Source organism: Aulostomus chinensis, chromosome 4 (assembly GCF_037954235.1).
Source record: "Aulostomus chinensis isolate RoL2024-O1b breed Wild chromosome 4, RoL_Achi_v1.0, whole genome shotgun sequence".
Taxonomy (NCBI): Eukaryota; Metazoa; Chordata; class Actinopteri; order Syngnathiformes; family Aulostomidae; genus Aulostomus; species Aulostomus chinensis.
Genome location: NC_141323.1, coordinates 11,151,528 through 11,169,177, shown reverse-complemented (window position 1 = coordinate 11,169,177; position 17,650 = coordinate 11,151,528). Strand labels below are relative to the sequence as shown.

Below are 17,650 nucleotides of genomic sequence, written 5' to 3'. Positions count from 1 at the left end.
CCGAGGTGAGCATCAATGCAGCATCCAGATTTTCACCTAAAGCAACTCCGCTGAATTACACATGAAAAAACTCAGATCAGGTCACATTTTCTCCAGATTTTTGCTCCTTTGTAAAATAAATCTGCCTCCTAATTATCACTTCATCTCACTGAAGAACTTTCAGGATACAGTAGTTGTTCATGTTGGACGGAAAGTGACGTTCCTCCCGTTAACGTGCATGTTTCTGCTCTGCAGCCACATCAGCTGATCGCTTCTATCGCATCGACAAGGCTCAGGTCGGTGTCCCGCGCCATCGAAGTCACGTGCCGCCTTCACTTTTCACTCACGTGTTCAGTCGCTCTGTCGACTGATTTGCCTCCCTGTGAATTCTCCACATTTGCGCTCACGTTGTGCGCGTCTGTGTGTCCAGGAGCACCTGCACTTTGTCACAGAGATCTGTCAGGATGAGGTCTTCATCCTGGATCACGAGGGTCCTGTGGTGAGCCAGGTGTCGTCCACTGGGATGCCTGATCTGGTCGTGGAACCTACCGGGTACGTCAGCAGATCCCTGAAAAGTTGATGTATTTTGTTTCAGTATACTGTGGAGTAGTTTTGAAGTATTTATTATATTTTATCTTGTTGTTTTGATGTTGTTGTAACTGTTAATTTGACCAAACAATTAACTGAAATATCCTTTTAATCCAGAAGTTGTTGTGTATTTTTTAATCGTACATTAATGAAAATAGTGATCATTGTGAATTTTTTTGAAGGCCAATTAATAAACCACGTGGTTGACAAGATAACTTATGAATTGTGATTGATTGATTGATTGATTAGTTTAAAAAAAAGACCCATTTAAAGAATACATGTAATTCTTGACAGCGTTGACCTGGTGGAAGGATACAGAGGGTAATTGGAGAGCAAGTGACCAGCAGAGGGCAGCAGCGTGTCTTTGCTGCATCTGTCCTAAATTATAAGAATGAAAGCAGACAAAAAGTTTCTTAATCAATGATTAACATCCAATCAAATACGGTCAAATCACAATTCATAAAGGAGAATAAGTACTGGTGTCCTGTGTGAGCCAGTAAGATACTGATTCGCTTTGTAATTGACATTTCTAGCGCTCCATTGACGTCTGAGGAACAAGGTAGAGTACACGCACACATACACACACACACGCACGCACGCACACACACGCACACACACACACACGCACGCACGCACACACACACACACAAAGAATCCTCCATGAAAATTGGTCATAACTGTAGTTTCTGTGTAGCATCGGTTGATGTTACTACGTTTCAACAGAGTATTACTTCCTTGTTTTCTAATGGTCACATGGTCTGGTCGCTCAGTTTTGCATTTTAAGTCAGAACTTCCTTCAGACGTCACGAGCCGTCTGAAGGAAAAAAACAAACAGGTTTTTCTCAATCACCATGTCAAGAATATGAAGTCTTGTTTTGCAAGAGCCTATCGAGTTCCATCGACCTGATGAGCTTCACGTGTCCTGCTTTTGTTTGAGTCTGGTCTGTGGGGGGGGGCTGGGTGGGGGGGCGACCTCCTTCTGGCAGGAAACAACATGAATGGAATGACGTGAGGATAGCTGTGTACCAACAAACAGCTTCTAGATGAGAGCGGAACATTTGTTGAACAGATCATCGCTTACACCACTTATACTTACTTGCTAGGTTTTGTTGGATAAAGTTTCAGACAGTGGCTGTGAAGTCATCAGTTCTGCTTTCTGCAGACACCTAAATATACAAAAACATACCCAGTAACCACGCGGAGGAGGAGCACACACGCTCACAGATGACCTATGATCATCTTGACTTGCTCATAAACCACTCACACACACAGGATGCATGGGTGGAGGCGGGTCTAGAGAGACCAGTGTCAGGGCTCCAGAGACTGGACAGCCTCAGCGAACCCGACCCGCTTGTGATCAGTTTGGGAGAAAGTGAAACGACGGAAGTTGAGAAATAACAGATCCTCGTGTTTGCACCGACCGGAGAATTTAGCTTCACTCTGAGTGTTTGTTCAGCCGAATACACACAAACACCCACAGCAGGCGGTTATTGACGTAGCAGCGGTCGCCCTGGCCAGAAGCTCTGTCGTTAACTCGGCTAATTAGTCATCGATACTTTCACCAGGGAGGCAAATGTCTCCAGGAAAACATCACCACCTCATGTTTACATGCAACCAAAGCAATAAAATGATGCAGTAACTGAGTGTGTGTCTGTGTGTTGACAGTGCTGCTGACAGCCGCCAGCTCGGGGGATCTCTCCATGGTAAAGAGCAACCAGACGACACCCAGGCAGGGATGTGTGGTCCTGACCGGCCGCGCCGGTCCGTGCCTGCTGCATTCACGTCTCAGTGACACCAGAAACCTGCCGCTGGCTGTTTGAGCGCCACCTATGGCTCAGACGAATCCTTGTCTTGAGTCTGTTTGACTCGTCTGGGTCAAATAGAAAACGGTGCATCTGTTTTCTCTTTGGTCCTGTTTAGTTTCGTTGTGCGCAAACTCAGGCAGGCCGAGCCAGTTCAGCCTCCCTGCAGGCGCTGAGTCATACCCCCCCACCCCACCCCCACCACCACCACACCCCCACCACCACCACACCCCAAGTTCAAAAGTAGAGCTTCAGTTCAAGTTCAGAGGTCAATCGTGTTTTTGTGTTTCTTCTCCATCTCTCTCCAGGTGTCCGAGTGTGTTCATCGAGGTGTCAGTTTGCTGGTCCGGGACTCTGGAGGCTGTTCAGCCTTACATAAAGCTGCTCAGAACGGACACACGGACCTGGTCAGCTTCATCCTGCAGCAGGGTGAGCAGCGCGGGCTCGCGCCGTAGCCTCACTACTTCCTGTTCCTGTTTCTCATGAAATCATACGAGCCGTCTTCCTGTTTCTGTTTCTCATGAAATCATACGAGCCGTCTTCCTGTTTCCCTCCTCAGGCTCCAAGGTGCTTCTGGATTTGACGGACAGAGAGAAGTATGTCGTTTCTGTTGTGAAGATCCATATGTAGTGTTTTTATATCAATAAATGTGTGTGTGTGTGTGTGTGTGTGTGTGTGTGTGTGTGTGTGTGTGTGTGTGTGTGTGTAAAGAGGGGACACTGCCTTACACAAAGCAGCCTCTGAGAAACAGCACGCTGTGTGTCGACTGCTGGTGGAGGCGGGGGCATCGACAGAGAAGACCAACTTCCAGGTAGACACGCCCTCCATGACCCTCCACAGTCCTGGACCCAAACCCAACCCAAGACAGGGAGACACACCCTCACACACACACACACAGTTACTGTAGGAGCAGCTGATTAAAGGTCATGTGAATGGCCTCCAGAGGATTCAGCGTGTGAGCGCTGAGTCGCTAACAGAAGCTGAGCTGAGCAGGTTTAACTCTGGCTGTCAGAACCGGACCGCGAGAGTTCTGCTGGACTCCCTCGTCCCCGCCAGTCATTTGTCCTCACCATCTGTCAGAAACGACATCCGACGCTCTGCTGCAGCAGCTGATCTGATGTAATTTTATAGATATATATATACATATATGTGTGTGTGTGTATCTGTGTATTGATCTATATGTAGCTATACATGTATATGTGTGTACATATATATAAAACATATTAACAAATATTATTACATACAAATATTAACATTTCTGAACCAAACCCTTAATACACGTTTTATTTTCTCATGTATTTTGATGACTTCCTCCATCATTGGCCTGTTGTGACATCATTAGCGTCATGTAAGCGCCTCACACAATGAACTCCAGTGTGAGTGTCATGGAAGTGTGACTCTTAACAGGCAACCTAACGGCACATCACATGTAGAAGAGCGTGGTCACATGATCAGCACCCGGTGACTCGTGGAGATATTTTCAAACCAGCTCAAATGGTCACAACCAGAAATAATGAATAACTTGTACAATAATTATGATGTCAAGAATGGACAGAGGCAACCTCAGCACACTCAATAAAATTCTTAATTACATGAAGATTTTTTTAACGATTTATTGGCAGTTATGACATGATTGTCATTTATTGAAATGACTGTTCATTTATTCTTGTGTTAATCCAGGTCATTTAGCAACTTATTCCAGTGACTCATGTAAAAACGTCCATTCAAAACAAGTTATCACATTATTGTCAGTTGTCATCTGATGTGCTTATACAAGCGGCGTGAGGCGAGCGCGTTGGCGCCGGGTGTCCAGGCGTGAGCTAACGGTGGTGTGTCCCCCAGGGGAGGACGCCAGCGGACCAAGCAGAGGGAGACTCTGACCTGGCCACCTACCTGAGCCAGCAGCACACACCTGCCCCCAACGAAGACCTGGAGACGGCGGTCTGAGACGCCTCCGTGGACTCACGTCGGAGTGGAGACTGAGCTGGGCTCTGGGTTTTGACTCCAGACCGACCAGAGGAGGGAACTGCGTCAGCTCACCGTAGCCGTGGGCCACCTGTTTTACTGGTTGACTATTTATTTGTATTTATTTATTCCTATTCTATTTATTGGTCGTGCTGATTGGAGGGCTGAGTGGCCGATCGTGGGACTATCAAGAGTTCGGGATGCAAGTGCACTTTGAGAGGCCGTGGCGCGTGGCTCAGGAGAGACGCTCCGGTCAGGGACCGCTCCCGTGGTGTCACGAGGCGTGGAAACGGTCCCAGCGGGTCTCGTGTTTGGACATGTTTGTGTTAACCCTGTAAAACCTGTGTGCCAAAGACACCGACCGAGTGTCACACGTTGTCCACAGAGTCTCAGCCTCCGTCACCTCCAGGTGAAGTCCAGTCAGTCCTGTTGTTGTGTCTGCCGGCGTCCCCATCGCCGGGGCAACGGGGGGCTGTGAGGTCATCCTACAACTAAAAATATCACGTAAAGCTACAATAGTTACAAAGTGTTACACACACACACACACACACAAAAGCCCCAAACTACAACAGCTGACGGGACCTGGAGAGATCAAACACAAAGGTCTCATCCCCTCAGAGATGGGTTCTCAACAGACGGTCCAGGGACCCGACAGTGGATCAGCTTCATGTCTGACCTCACAATAATTCAGAGGTTTGAACGTGACTCAGCATCACCGATCCGATCTTGAAACACTGGCAGACGTGGAGGCGATGACAAATGTAGTTGGCTGGCCCTTTTAAAAAATTATATTTGGCTTCTCATTTCTTGATTTTTTGTTTTGTTTTAGTTTCCTGGTCATTGTTTGTTATTTTCAGGTAAATTCTTAGAAGATTACAGGTCCGTTTGATGGCAAAACAGTGAGTGATAGAAAAATTCCGAATGACTGAACAGTTTTCCTGTGCTGGGGGATCCTGATCAGTGCTGCTGGGTGATGCTTCTTGAGTCCAAACACTCGCCAGTGCAGAGCCCAGTTTTAGGGGCGTGGCCTTGAGTCTTTGATGTTTTATTCCCCAAGTTTGCGGTGAAACGTTTCGCAAAACAAAAAAAACCCTTCTGCTCCCGATGGACGAGTTGCAGCAGTTCTCATGAACGTTCCTCGCCAGAAAGAAAAAAGAAGCAGCAGCCGAACGCAGACCCCCGCACACTGGCTGCTCCTGCTGAGAGGAGAGAAGAGCTCGGACCCTGGAGAACCGTCCTCAGAGGCGGAGTTCCTCCAGGCAGCTCCAACAGCACAGAAATTAGTTGCTCTGACTCGCCCAGCCTCGGCTAACCGGGGGTCGCCACATTCACGGGCTCCGATTGGCTGATGGGCTGACTGGCATCTCTCCAGACCCTGAATCACTTCTAGAGGTGTTGGAGAAACATGCAGGACCCCTGACGACTGATTCTGTTTCCATTAACGGATCAGACGGCGCAGGACAACAACACCGTGTGAGCTCAGAGAGAGTTTGACGCCCGAGGGCAGGTGACATGCCAGTGTTTCTGGAAGAAGCAGAGCAACAACAACAACAAAAAACATGGATTCAGAGTGAATTGGATTTTTTTTAATTAAATCACCACCAAAGAATATTTATTTTGTGAAAGCCAAACTCGACAGTCGGAGGATTGAACAGATCAGTGAGGTCAGAAGTGAGAGGCTGACAGATCTGATCTGGAATCAGCCCTGTATCCCTGAGCAGTTGAGACCCAGAACCTGATCACGACTCAGATTCAAGTCTGACTGCCATCGCGCACACACTCACACTTACACACACACACACACACACACACACACATTTTACCTTTTTCACAGTGTTTATCCAGTATTGCTGGGCTGACGATGCTTTTCACATGCAACTAGTGTGTGCGAGTGTGTGTGTATTTGTACTTCGCTCCATTCCATATCAAGAAGAGCTGCTACGGGAGGTGAAACAGCACGTACACGTCAACGGACTGTGTGTGTGTGTTTGTGTGTGTGTGTGTGTGTGTGTGTGTGTTTGTGTGTGTCAGTGTGTGAGAAAGAGACGCATGTTTGCTGAATTTTTTTCAAGAGAAGAAGAAAACCCAACCTCTGAGCCATACTCAATGCAATATGAATGGATGGCGCGTGGCGTCTGTGGCTGGTTGACATTACATTAATGTTGCCAGCAGGCGAGTCTGCGGTGGGACTTCCTCCTTCAGCGCTGGTCCAGGACCAGATGGTCTGCTTTTGCTTTTCTCTCTGTGTGCATGTTTATCGGTGGGTGTGACCTACAAGCAACAGCCCCTGAGGTTTATTTTGATAGAACCTGTTGTAAACTAACCCTGATAACCCAGAACTGCCCCCCCCCCCATCCAGAACCACAGCCACCTTAGAGGCTCGACCACGAGAGGTCCTCACGTCTCACCGCATCTCACTCGCGTCTCATCCACGCGTTTATTTGAGAGTGAAGTTCCAGCTGAGCAGGTCGAATCAGTGAGTGTTCATGAGAAGAGTACTAGCAGGCCTTAGTGTGTAAACCTGCTCTGAGCAGGGCTTTTATTTTGAAAGGTGAGTCGGGGGGACGGGCCTTTTCGGTGAGTGACCGGATGCAAAGCTGCCAGTTCGTGCACTTTGACGTTTCTGGTGTCGAGCTTTTTATTCTCGTTTGACTGCTGGAAAGTTCGGCGTCGTCTTCTTCTGATGCTGAGGAGGACGTTTTTATTTCTGTTTGGTTTCGGTGATAAAAAATAAAATAAAAAAATTCTCCTCGATTCAGAAGTAACTGAATTTATGCCGCTTTCTTCTCGTTCCATGTTTCAAGCCTCTCAGTCGGGATACTTCCCGTCCGAGTTTTCAGATACTACCAATATGCAGTACCCGGGACTCCCGCGATGGCTGGCGGTGTGAACGCCCCACTCTGAGGTGATGACGTAGAAAGTAAAAGATGCGCGTGCAAATGAGCGACGACATCTGCGAGACACACACACACACACACACACACACACACACACACACACACACACACACACAATCACTTTCTATCGAGTAGAAACTTTGTATGCATGGCGTTTTCTTACCTCCCCGGGATTGATCACTTTCTAGGAATGACGTTCAACATTGCATTATTAGTATTATAATTATGATTATTATTATTGTTGCTGTTATTAATGTTTCTATTAAATTATTCTGGCTTTGAATGATTTGCACCCTGCGAGCTCGGACATGTCTTTGTATTCCTTTGATTTCTCTGCTGATGACGGGATTACTTGAAGTATTTTGTTTTTGTTTTATTTTCATCATTTGTTAAAGGAAGATGTGATGACGTAGTTTTGCCTCTGATGCTCTTTCTTTCTCTCTCTCTCTTTCTTTCTTTCTTTCTTTCTTCAGCCACAACAAACTGATCTCATCGTTCAAGTTTTAAGACTTTCAAAGATTTCCCCAAGTTTCAGCCTAATAAATCAAACGTTTCAGACTCTTCACACTTCTGATTTTGTCTTCAGGTAAATAAGTACACCCCCAAAAAAGGGGGGGGGGGGAGATGCAGTAAATATCAGTGTGTCGTGTGTTTCCAGGTTTAGTGACTGATAGCGGAGGGAAAACTAGAAAACAAATCGGTAAAGGAAGAAACTCCACATGTTTGCACCTAAATGTTCATTAAAAGTAGTTCAGAATTCGTTGTGTTTTCTGACCGCTGCTGGTTTTGAGTTCCTGAAAATAGAAAAAACAACAACAACATGTAAAAGTAAATTCTGTGTTGCGTTCAGGTGACAAATTTCACATTCCCTCTCGACACACACACACACACACAGGCGTTGTCTCTGTGACGATATCATTTATGTGGGATTGACCGCGCATTATTTGATTTTAAACATCAATCCCAGGTGGTTCTTTTTTTTGAAGATATTAAGAAAAATCGGGTTAAACTACGCAGCTGGTTGAGTTCGTTTTTTTGGGGGGGGGGTGGATCCCTCGGTTTTTTCCTCCTGATCTCACCGTATTTCATCACACATTCAACAAAAGAGAAGTCCCACTAAACCAGTTATAAAACCAGTGTGAGGAGCTGGGTAGACTGGGTTCGCCTGAGTCTTGAGACGAGTTCTTGGGCCTGAACGCCTCTCGTCCTCCACGTCTGCTCAAACGCTGCCTGCAGCCCGAGAAACGACGCCGTGGAAGGACGAGACATAAATCCAGGTGATGCACCAACAGCTGGGTGACGGGGCCGTTTCACCCCTGAGCTCCAACTTCGGATGAATGATTAAAAGTTCCCTGTGACGTCACCCTCCAGGCAGGTCATGCGACCGCGGGAGGTTTCCCAGCAGGTTGTTGACTCGGAGTCAGAGGACGCGGCGCCTGAGTCACGGCAGGGAGTTTCCGGCAAATCATTTCCTCAACAGGGAAGAAAACACCTGCAGAGGTGCTGACTAGACATTTTTCATCAGTGCCGAAGGTTTGGAGATCCCCTGAACTTTGTATCCACTGAACATGGACGGCGGGACCAGATCTTCCTGTCGTGGCTGGAGACTGTGGCTGCTTGAAAATGTGTGGTGGTGCTAACAAACCAGGGAGCCAAGCGGTTCATTTTCTGAACTGCTTGACTCCTTTCTTCATGAGCTCAGTGACACATTTTGTTGTTATTGCTTCATCTTTCGGTCCAAAACTGGAGTTTTGGTTTGTTATTTTATATATGGGGGGTGGGGGGGGTGGAGAAAAGTCTGGAAAAAACAAGCATATTTTCTTTCACTGAATCCAGCCTTCACTTTTTTCAGACAAACACCAACCCGCCCTCATGTCAATTCCTCTTTTCCACTTATAAACACATGCGAAGGAAAAGAGAAACCTGTTGGTGAAGTTTCAGCTTTCAGTTTTATATCTCGTCCTCAAGTCTCGAGACAACAGGGCGGTCCGGGACACAGCTCTACGTCAGTACGTCTGCGGTGTGACGTAAGCACGCACAGCGCATTAATACTATCCAGAAGTTGAGAACTGCTGAAGGAAAACTGTCCGACTACGGGTGGGAGCGTATTTCAACTCCTCTGAAACGTTTGTGCCGTAAGTACACATCTGTTGGTTGTAAGCGACGTTTTTTTTAAAGTTTTGTTTGTTTTAAGTCGCTTTACTTGAGAAAAAAGCTGCGTTCTGATTGATTTACTACGTTTGGCGGCGAACTTCTGCTCCAGACAGATTTTAAATGGCTAATTATTCCTTTTTTAACTGCTTTTTTTTTACGTGGATTTTTTCCCCCCCTGGTTGTTAAAGTTAATGACCTGATGTAAAACAGCCGAAGTTAGCTAAGGGAAGGCTAATGCTAGCACACCGTCACATCCCTACCCTGTTTTACAACTTTGAAACCACGGTGAACATAAGCATTTTTTATTTTACTATTTAAAAACCTGCATTATTACAGCTAAGCTCTCCTCTGGTCTGTGGTTGGACATTTTGTGGTGTGACAGGTTGTTGTCAGGTTTCTTTTGGTGTCGTCGGAAGCCTCCAGTCTCAACAGGTCTCACGTTCATGTGAGTGCGATTCCAGCAGCCGCCGCCAGAGGGAGCCAGTCAAGTGGCTCAACAAAACCAACAAATAAACATACTAAAAAAAAAAGAATCTGAGTATGATAGATATTATAACTGAGTATTACCACATTAATAATAAGAATAGCAGCTTAAATGTAACGAGATTATCTTCAATAAAATGAATTGCACAGTCATTGTTCTGGGCAAAAAATGACATGATGGGAGTTAAATTTATCTCTCTTGCTGTGTGACTGCACTTCCTGTTTTTCATATTTCTAACCCTTCACTGGAAGTTTACGGGCAGCACTTATCTTCCCAAACTGAAGAGCCTAAACAGTGGCTGGTGAAACTGAATATCAAACATCCATCACAGTGAATATAGTTTACACTCAACAGTAAAGATGATCGTCGGAATGTCATTGTTGTTCTGATGCCATTAGAGAAGGTCGGGCTGCAGTGAGGACAAATGATTCTGTTGACGAATGTAAGGATTGAAGTTTTAGATCAGAAAACAAGACAACAAATTTGAAATCATTGCCTGCAATGAAGAAAGATGGAAAACTGCATTGAAGTAATCGGCGAGTGTGCGCTTTCTGGTTGAACCAACCCTGACCATGTGACAACAACCACCTAATAAGTTCAGAAACGGTTTTAGCTCCGTCAAAGCGTCAGAATCCAATAACAACAAACCCCCCCTCAGTCACGGTATTTGCACCAGCGTTTGTTTTTTTCCGTCATGGTTGTGATTGTTGTCTTCCAGTAAACCACCATGGCGAACAGTCACATGTCAGTCCACGACGCCGTCTCCAACCTCAACCACCTCAACAAGGAGGCCGTCCGTGATTCTACCGCGGCTGAGGAGAGCATGCTGGACATGGCGGAGTTCCGCGTCATCATGGCGTATGCGAAGAGGAGACGGGAAAGCCCCCTCAACTCGGTGACGGCCGGAGGCGCGGGAACGCCTAACGGTGCCACCGATCCAAGCGACGCCACCTCACCTGAGACGCCTGCCAAGATAGAAGGAGCACCGGTGAAGAGGGGGAAGAGGAGATGGAAACGTCTGACCAGCATTTTACGATGTATTAAACCTCCAGCTGAAGATCCGCAGAGGACGCCGAAGACGAAACCTGAGGGACGACCCGGCGCCAACGACAGTTGTTTCCCCACACAGGGTGAGAGTCTGGCGGTCGGTTCATGGTGATGCGGACAAATCTGGGTCTGATCTTGTGAAGGGTTGGTTCATGAATATTTAACACAGCCTCAACACCGGCCAGACTTTGAAGGGTGAATTCTTGTATTTGTGACTGCATGGAGTTCCTGTGTTGAGCAACTTCAGCATCTCGTTGTGCCTCGAATGGATCAGGAATGCCACAGACGGGAGTGAATCTTGATATCGATGAGTCTGGAACATGTCAGTGTTTGATTCTTATTGTCTTTTTTGCCAGGAAGGAGACTGAACTGATTATCAGTATGGAGGAAGGTGAATGTTGTTTTTGTGGAATTGATAGTTTCAGCTCCTGATCAAATTCAGTGAGAATTAAAACTTGCCTCTCCTGCTCGTACTTTCTCGTTGAAGCAGCCGGTTTGATGAAAGGAGGTGATTGTTTTTAGATCTGGATCCCCGTCAAAAAAAGCACCATGACTCCACCTGAGTCTCAAACTCTCACCAGCCGGTGGTTTGTTCCTCCACCAGTGGGAGTGAACAGGTCGGTCCTCCTCTTCCACTTCCCCACCAGCCTACCAGTGACAGGTGGCCTCTTCACTTCAACGCGGGACTTTTAAGAACAGACTGGAACTTGAAGTGTGTGTGTGTGTGTGTGTGTGTGTGTGTGTGTGTGCGCGCACGCTTTCTTCTTTTCCTTGTAACCGTTTTCTCGCTTTTGTTTTTCTTTCAGACGACGTGAAAAATGAGGAGTTTGAAGACGTCGCGTGCCGGCTGATGCAGATCGCAGATGAAATCCCCTTCGCTCCTCCAGACCTGGAGACAGACGATGCGGAGGACTGTGAGTAACTCGCATCACCGTGGCCGCTCTGGCACCTGGGGGCCTTTGACTAACACTGCTGTGTTCTGTGTCTGCTGGTCAGATGACCCCAACGTTGAGCGGCTGATCGGCCTCCTGCTGAGGGATAGCGGCGACCGACTGAACGAGATGGTAAGAATCCCATTTCTCAACATCCTGAATCGCATGAGGAAGACGTCAGACGCCTCGTCAGAAAATGCTTTTCTTCTTCCTGCAGCAAGAGCTGCAAGAAGCTCTGAGAGCCACAGAGCGTCTTTGGAGCTACGCCTGGTATGAGGCGTTTATCAAGACCCTCCTGAGGAGGATGGGCCTCTGGAACGCTGACCCCGAAGCTCCGGGGCCAAAAACATCGCCAAAGACTCAGATCGCCGTGACCTGTGAGGTAAGCACTGATGACACACCCTTTACCTCTCTGGTAACACGAGCCTGAAACTCCCTCCAAAGCTTCCTCTTCCTGTGGTCTCCAGGTTTGTTAGCCTCTTTTTGACATTCGTCTTTGGGAAATATTTAACTTATAACTGAACAAGGTTCTTCTGTCCATTCTTGTATGCAATTTCGGCGCGTGAGGATCGAGCGAATCATCCCACTGATGTCTGAAAGGCTCGACTGTCACGTTGAGGATGGCTGCTTGTCCTCAAAGCTGGATGTCCTGAACAGCCAGTCAGGCCTTTAGCTCCTGGTTTGCTTGTTCTACGAAAACTAACACGCACCTTCAGGACTTTGAGCGTGAGAGGTGACGTAAAACTCAAGGAACGAGTCAGAAGACCCACCTCCATAGTTGCTCCCGAGGTGGACTTGTTTGATTAACGAAAGAACGACAGAGACAAAGAAATCAAACTCTAGAGGTTCATTTGACAACAATTCACCAACTTGGACAAAACCCATCAATCGAAACAACCCAATAACATCCACAGAGCCAGGACAGGTGACCGAGCAGAAAGACTCGTGACATCCGGTTTCCTCAAATGAGCTCAACAGTCAAGCTCTTGAGTCTGTTCTATTCCACGGAATAATTCTGCTGGAGGAAAACGGTGTTCTTCTTCTTCTGTTTGGTGTGTGTGCGTCCCTCGTAGGTCACCAGTCGCCTGTCTGCTGTGGACACGCTGCCGATGAACCGACTGATGGGATATGGAGCCAAATACCTGCAGAACCACTTCTCTTCCTGGGTTAAGCAGCAGGGCGGATATGTACGTAACACGCACACACACACACACACACACACACACACCGTTAACGCCGCCGATGGTCAACTTGCACCTCTGATTCTGTTACAGAACTTTTTGTTCCTCTCTTGTGCAGGAGGAAGCATTTAAGAGTGACGATGAGGAGGATGTCCAGTGAGCCAACGCTTCTTCGTGCCTCCAGAAGTTGCCGATTTTGAGAGACCGTTGGCATCCATCGTAGCCACACGTGATCCCGTTCAGGGTCTCGGTACGAACAAGGAAACTGTTTACATCTGCACCTGAATGCAATAGAAACATACTCATGATATTTAAGTCTCGATCAGAAGCTTGAAAGGGTGCTGAGGAAGTATTTATACACCAATGACTTGTATTTATGTGATTTAAGTGTTATCTCCTGCCATAACTTGATTTGAGGGATGTCTGAATTGGTTTTGTGAAGAATAGCACTAATTGTCTTTATTACATGTATATTCTGATGCTCACCCGTGATAAACTCACGGTTGCTCAATGGCATTGTCTTACAAGAAGAGTTAAAAACTATTTTTTTTAATGACAAGTTTTGTTTTGTTTTTTTAGCACTTGCACTTTCACACAATGATTTTGTTTGTGATGGAACCAGTGAGGGAAGACAAATGTTGGTAATTCCAGCCGTTTTAGTTTTAGTAAGACAAATGAACATCTTTGTATACTGTATGAATGTATTTAGTTTCCTAGTGAGCAGTGTAACAAAAGAATAAACTTTAAAGTTATTTAATCCCTTATTCATCTAAAAAGGTTTTTATATTAGGAAAGTCATTGAATTTAAATCTAGTCTTGGAACTCTTGGATCGGGTTCAAGCATTTCAGAGGACCGTTTAGTACAATCATTAACTCACCAGATTTATGGACTTTTCCAACTTTTTGAGAAACTTAAACAGCACCGCCACGTGGTTCAAGCACGATACTGCAACAGACCAGCCACTTTAAAAAAAATTTTTTTTTTACTTCCTAGTTGCTTAACTTGTCTCTTGGAACAAAATAACATTATAGGTTACAAAATATATTTAATTTTGTTTTAATTCAACCTCACGCTGGGATTCGGTTACTCAACAGTTAGGACGTAACAGGCATAGAAAAGCTACAGGCTATCGTCAAATTAAAAGTTTTAATTTATGGATTAGTGTGCTTGCGGTGGATGTGATTAAAGCCGAATTTTAAAAGGGATTCAGAATAATTGTTCGAAGTAGTCAAAGGGAGTTGGTTGAGGTTTTTACTTGTAGTTATCATCGAGGGATTTTCAGATTTGCGATTTTTCTTCATGGAGTTTGGCTCGAAGTGCTTTTTTTTTTTTTTTTGAGTGCGCGCGCGCGAGTGAAAATGAGATCGAAACCCCGCGCTCCTCGCGAGCGTCTCAACCTGCCTACCGACAACAAACACGGACGCCAGGGGGACACGGCTCACCGGCCGGTGTCACCACCATCAACAATGACGTCTCACCTTGGTCGGTACACCTCCGCTCACTCGGCTCAATATGAGGAACCTGCGCGATGTTTAACGTAGTGAACCACGGTCGGAAATACGTTCCCACGCGCTACCCGGTCACGGATGACTCTCCTTTAACCGTCCAGGCGGTCCACGCGCTGAACGGCGACGACGACGACCCCGACACTTCGCCGCCACCGGGCACCAAGATGCGGATCTCCAAGATAAACAAGGGCGCGATGGTGGTGAGGGCAGTGCGCCGCCATCCTTCCCCTCAGCCCGCCAGCCTGGAGAGCCTGGAGGCGGTCTGGAGCGAGAGAGCGCAGCCGCAGGGTTCACCCAGCCCCGAGAAGAGGAACGGCGTGGCTGAGGCTGTCGGAAACGGACCGGAAGGTCACGGAGGAGGGCCACCCCGGAGCAGGAAGAGGGGGTTCAGACCCCCCGACGTGAGGACCATCTTCACCCCTGGGGAGAGGGACCCCAGGGTGAAAGAGGAGTCCGGGGAGGGTCATACCTTCGTGCCCGGCGGAGAGGGCACCTGGTGTGATGGGTGCTGTCTGTACATCATCTATCAGGGTCTCACCTGTTCAGGTGAGTGGGTGAGTCTCGGGGGACACGTGTTTAGACTCATTTGATTCTCAGTCTTTGCCTTAATATTTGAAGGCCTGCAGGTTCAGTTCAAGCTGAAATTAAACGAAGCAGTAAAAGTATTAAAGTATTAAACCTCTGATTTCCAACTGGTAACCATGGGTATACAGAGGAGTAAACTAGAGAAGCTGAGGTAAATGTGGTCAAGCCGGGTGACATCAGACAAACCAACATCTAACCAAACTGGTGCAGGAGAGGTCATGTCCTACATTTAGAGTTTGTAATGACACAAAAAAAAAAGGCATCTCACTTTTTTATCATAAGATACATTTTGCCGAAATGTTTAAGGCAAAAAAAAAAACCCAACTGTTTAAAAGAAAAAGTCGATTGTGATATTAATTAACTTGACTTTATATTTTCCAAGTGTCTGATACATTTACAGGTAGATATTTGTAGTTGTGCGGATCATCGTGTGGCTCCAAATGGTCACTTTTTTTTTCTTTTTTTTTAGTTTGATGGATGTGGAAACTTAATATTTATGGGTTTTGGACTGTTGATCAGATAAAAAGCCCCAAAAAAAGCAATTAGAAGATGTTGAACATGGTCCCTGAGTGGCGGCTGCATGTTTGACTCATGTTGACGCCACAAATAAAGGCGGGGCTCTGGAACGCCAGACAGGAGCTGGAATGTCGTCGGGTATGCAGGAGGACCAGTTCTGAATCAAGTCTCTTGACTTTTCCTTCATTTATGCTTCTCTCAAACCATCCAAGAAAATAGGACAGCAATGGAGTCCTCCATGCCAACATGGCCGCCATATTGTGTTTGTGGTTGTTTGCACGGAAATGAGACTCAAAAGATGTTTAATACTCAAAGATTTGAGCCTATTTGCTCTGAAAAGTGACTAAATGAGTAGCTGAAACATAACGTCGGTGTTTGAGTGACATAGTTTGAGACCCTCAAAAAAAAAGTGCTTGTTTGAACAAATGCCATCATCTTTCCCTGAAACTCTGTTTCTGTGCCTGAAACCAACCAGGCTTGAACCGCAGTGTTGAAACATCGTATGGTTTCCTCTCTGTGCCAAAACACACAAGCGTGCTCATATACTGAATCACGTCGGAGGAGACTGAGATGGTGGTTTAGATGAGGAGACTTAACAACGATGAAAACAACCGCTGGAATCCTCCTTATGTTAATAAAAAAGTTGAATTCTCAACCAGTAAATTCTTAATTGGTTCAGCTCTGGCGTCGACCGTTAGCTAATGGGGGCTAACGTTAGCTAGCGTGAGTTAGAGTAATTGAGGTCGATATTCGTGAGACTTTACGGGACAGTAAATGACATTTGTTGCTGTCACACTGAATTTTAGATTGTGAGAAGTGATCGTGACACTGGGTTTTGTCACAGAAATGAATTCAACTCTGAACCCATAGCGATGCTAACTTCCAGTTTGGCCAGTGGGGGCACTATGCATCTGAAATATCAAGCGCTTGTGATTTTTGCAGTTTTATATACTTTCCCAGTTATGCAGTGGTTTAGTGTAAAGTGTAAAGTGAGGCTTTGGGAGTGAAAGCAACTCAAACAATAACAACTGGGACAATTAATTTTTTTGTCATTCGCTTCTGCTGAAGCATGAAAGCAGGTTAACCGTTTAATTCTAAAGCCTTTCCTCTCTCTTTTAACCTCTTTATGCTAACAAATGCTAACGTGCTCGGTGTTTACTGTCAGTTCCTCCGGCTGATGCCTGTTTGGGCTCACTGTCAATTGCCACTCAGGAACCTTTCACAGTCCAATCACTGGATCCATCCCTCAACCAAACAGAAAACCCTTTTCTGTCTTGACCCGACTGCTAATGCTCGGAGTGCTCGACATGGGAGCTCCGGCTTTTTCCAGTTGGATCAGTGGTTCACTTATTAACACAGAGAAACTGTGACTTATGAAGTGGTTGTGTAACAACCGCAGTTGTTTTGACTTACTCTCATTTTAATAATTAATTTCTAGAAAACCCTTTTTAAGTTGTCAGGGTGCAGAGTAGCACAGCTGGCTAGCGTCGCTAAATGGTGCAGGAATAGCACACCTTTCTTGAGTCATATAAGAATTTTCATGCTCTGTTTGTGTGTCACTTGTGTCATTTACTCTCCACTGAGCTGAAGCTGAAGACTCGGAGAGCGGCTCCTGTCAGGGCACTTTTCAGCCAGCCCTAATTGGCTAGATTAGCCTAATTAGCTAGCTCGGTGTTGACATGAAGACTGGAAGCTGATGAGGAGTTCCTACTTTAGTCAGCCTCCCTCTGACATTATGAAGTTATTGTTGTGAATATTCAATTTAAATTTTCATTCACCAAAGTGCAGATTTGTGACCCGTGTCATTCCACTTAAAAAAAAAAAAATGAAAGCCTGCAGAACGACTGACATCAAATATGGAGAAGATAGTGTTTTACGTCTTATAGTTTTGTTTTCCTTGGTGTGTTTTGCTCGTTTGTTCCAGTCATTTGATGAATGTGTGTGTCTGTCACACATGCAGGTTTTTACAAAGTCAGTCAGCTGAGACTCAATAAGAGCAGTTCTTGAACAG

General features: G+C 46.1%; 3 protein-coding genes across 11 annotated transcripts in view; all 3 read left to right on the top strand.

The window, feature by feature from the left end:
* Positions 1-7,784, top strand: part of dgki (diacylglycerol kinase, iota) — a 64,527-nt gene extending 56,743 nt beyond the window's left edge. For all 9 annotated transcript variants that reach the window (XM_086201749.1, XM_086201755.1, XM_086201751.1 and 6 more), the window contains 8 exons: positions 235-275; positions 410-531; positions 1,101-1,126; positions 2,233-2,270; positions 2,678-2,798; positions 2,929-2,965; positions 3,081-3,180; positions 4,212-7,784. In XM_086201749.1, coding sequence (XP_086057875.1) covers positions 235-275; positions 410-531; positions 1,101-1,126; positions 2,233-2,270; positions 2,678-2,798; positions 2,929-2,965; positions 3,081-3,180; positions 4,212-4,316 — 590 coding nt within the window. In that variant the 3' untranslated portion in view covers positions 4,317-7,784. The remainder of the gene's footprint in view (positions 1-234; positions 276-409; positions 532-1,100; positions 1,127-2,232; positions 2,271-2,677; positions 2,799-2,928; positions 2,966-3,080; positions 3,181-4,211) is intronic.
* A 1,239-nt stretch (positions 7,785-9,023) lies between these two features.
* LOC147262662 (uncharacterized) lies at positions 9,024-13,588 on the top strand. The gene is made up of 7 exons (XM_086201759.1): positions 9,024-9,366; positions 10,588-10,999; positions 11,723-11,830; positions 11,913-11,980; positions 12,066-12,230; positions 12,922-13,035; positions 13,148-13,588. Exons 2-7 carry the CDS (start codon positions 10,597-10,599, stop codon positions 13,187-13,189), a joined length of 900 nt encoding a protein of 299 aa, XP_086057885.1. The 5' UTR covers positions 9,024-9,366; positions 10,588-10,596; the 3' UTR covers positions 13,190-13,588.
* A 609-nt stretch (positions 13,589-14,197) lies between these two features.
* Positions 14,198-17,650, top strand: part of rassf3 (Ras association domain family member 3) — a 64,622-nt gene continuing 61,169 nt past the window's right edge. The window contains exon 1 of the mRNA XM_086201758.1: positions 14,198-15,084. Within this exon, the coding sequence (XP_086057884.1) occupies positions 14,559-15,084 (526 nt within the window). The 5' untranslated portion in view covers positions 14,198-14,558. The remainder of the gene's footprint in view (positions 15,085-17,650) is intronic.

Bases quoted from the DNA above. Each gene is read 5' to 3' on its own strand.
- LOC147262662 (XM_086201759.1), top strand. From the start codon at position 10,597: ATGGCGAACAGTCACATGTCAGTCCACGACGCCGTCTCCAACCTCAAC. The intron at 11,000-11,722 runs GTGAGAGTCTGG...TTTTTCTTTCAG, and splicing joins CAGTTGTTTCCCCACACAGG to ACGACGTGAAAAATGAGGAG. The intron at 11,981-12,065 runs GTAAGAATCCCA...TTCTTCCTGCAG, and splicing joins GCGACCGACTGAACGAGATG to CAAGAGCTGCAAGAAGCTCT.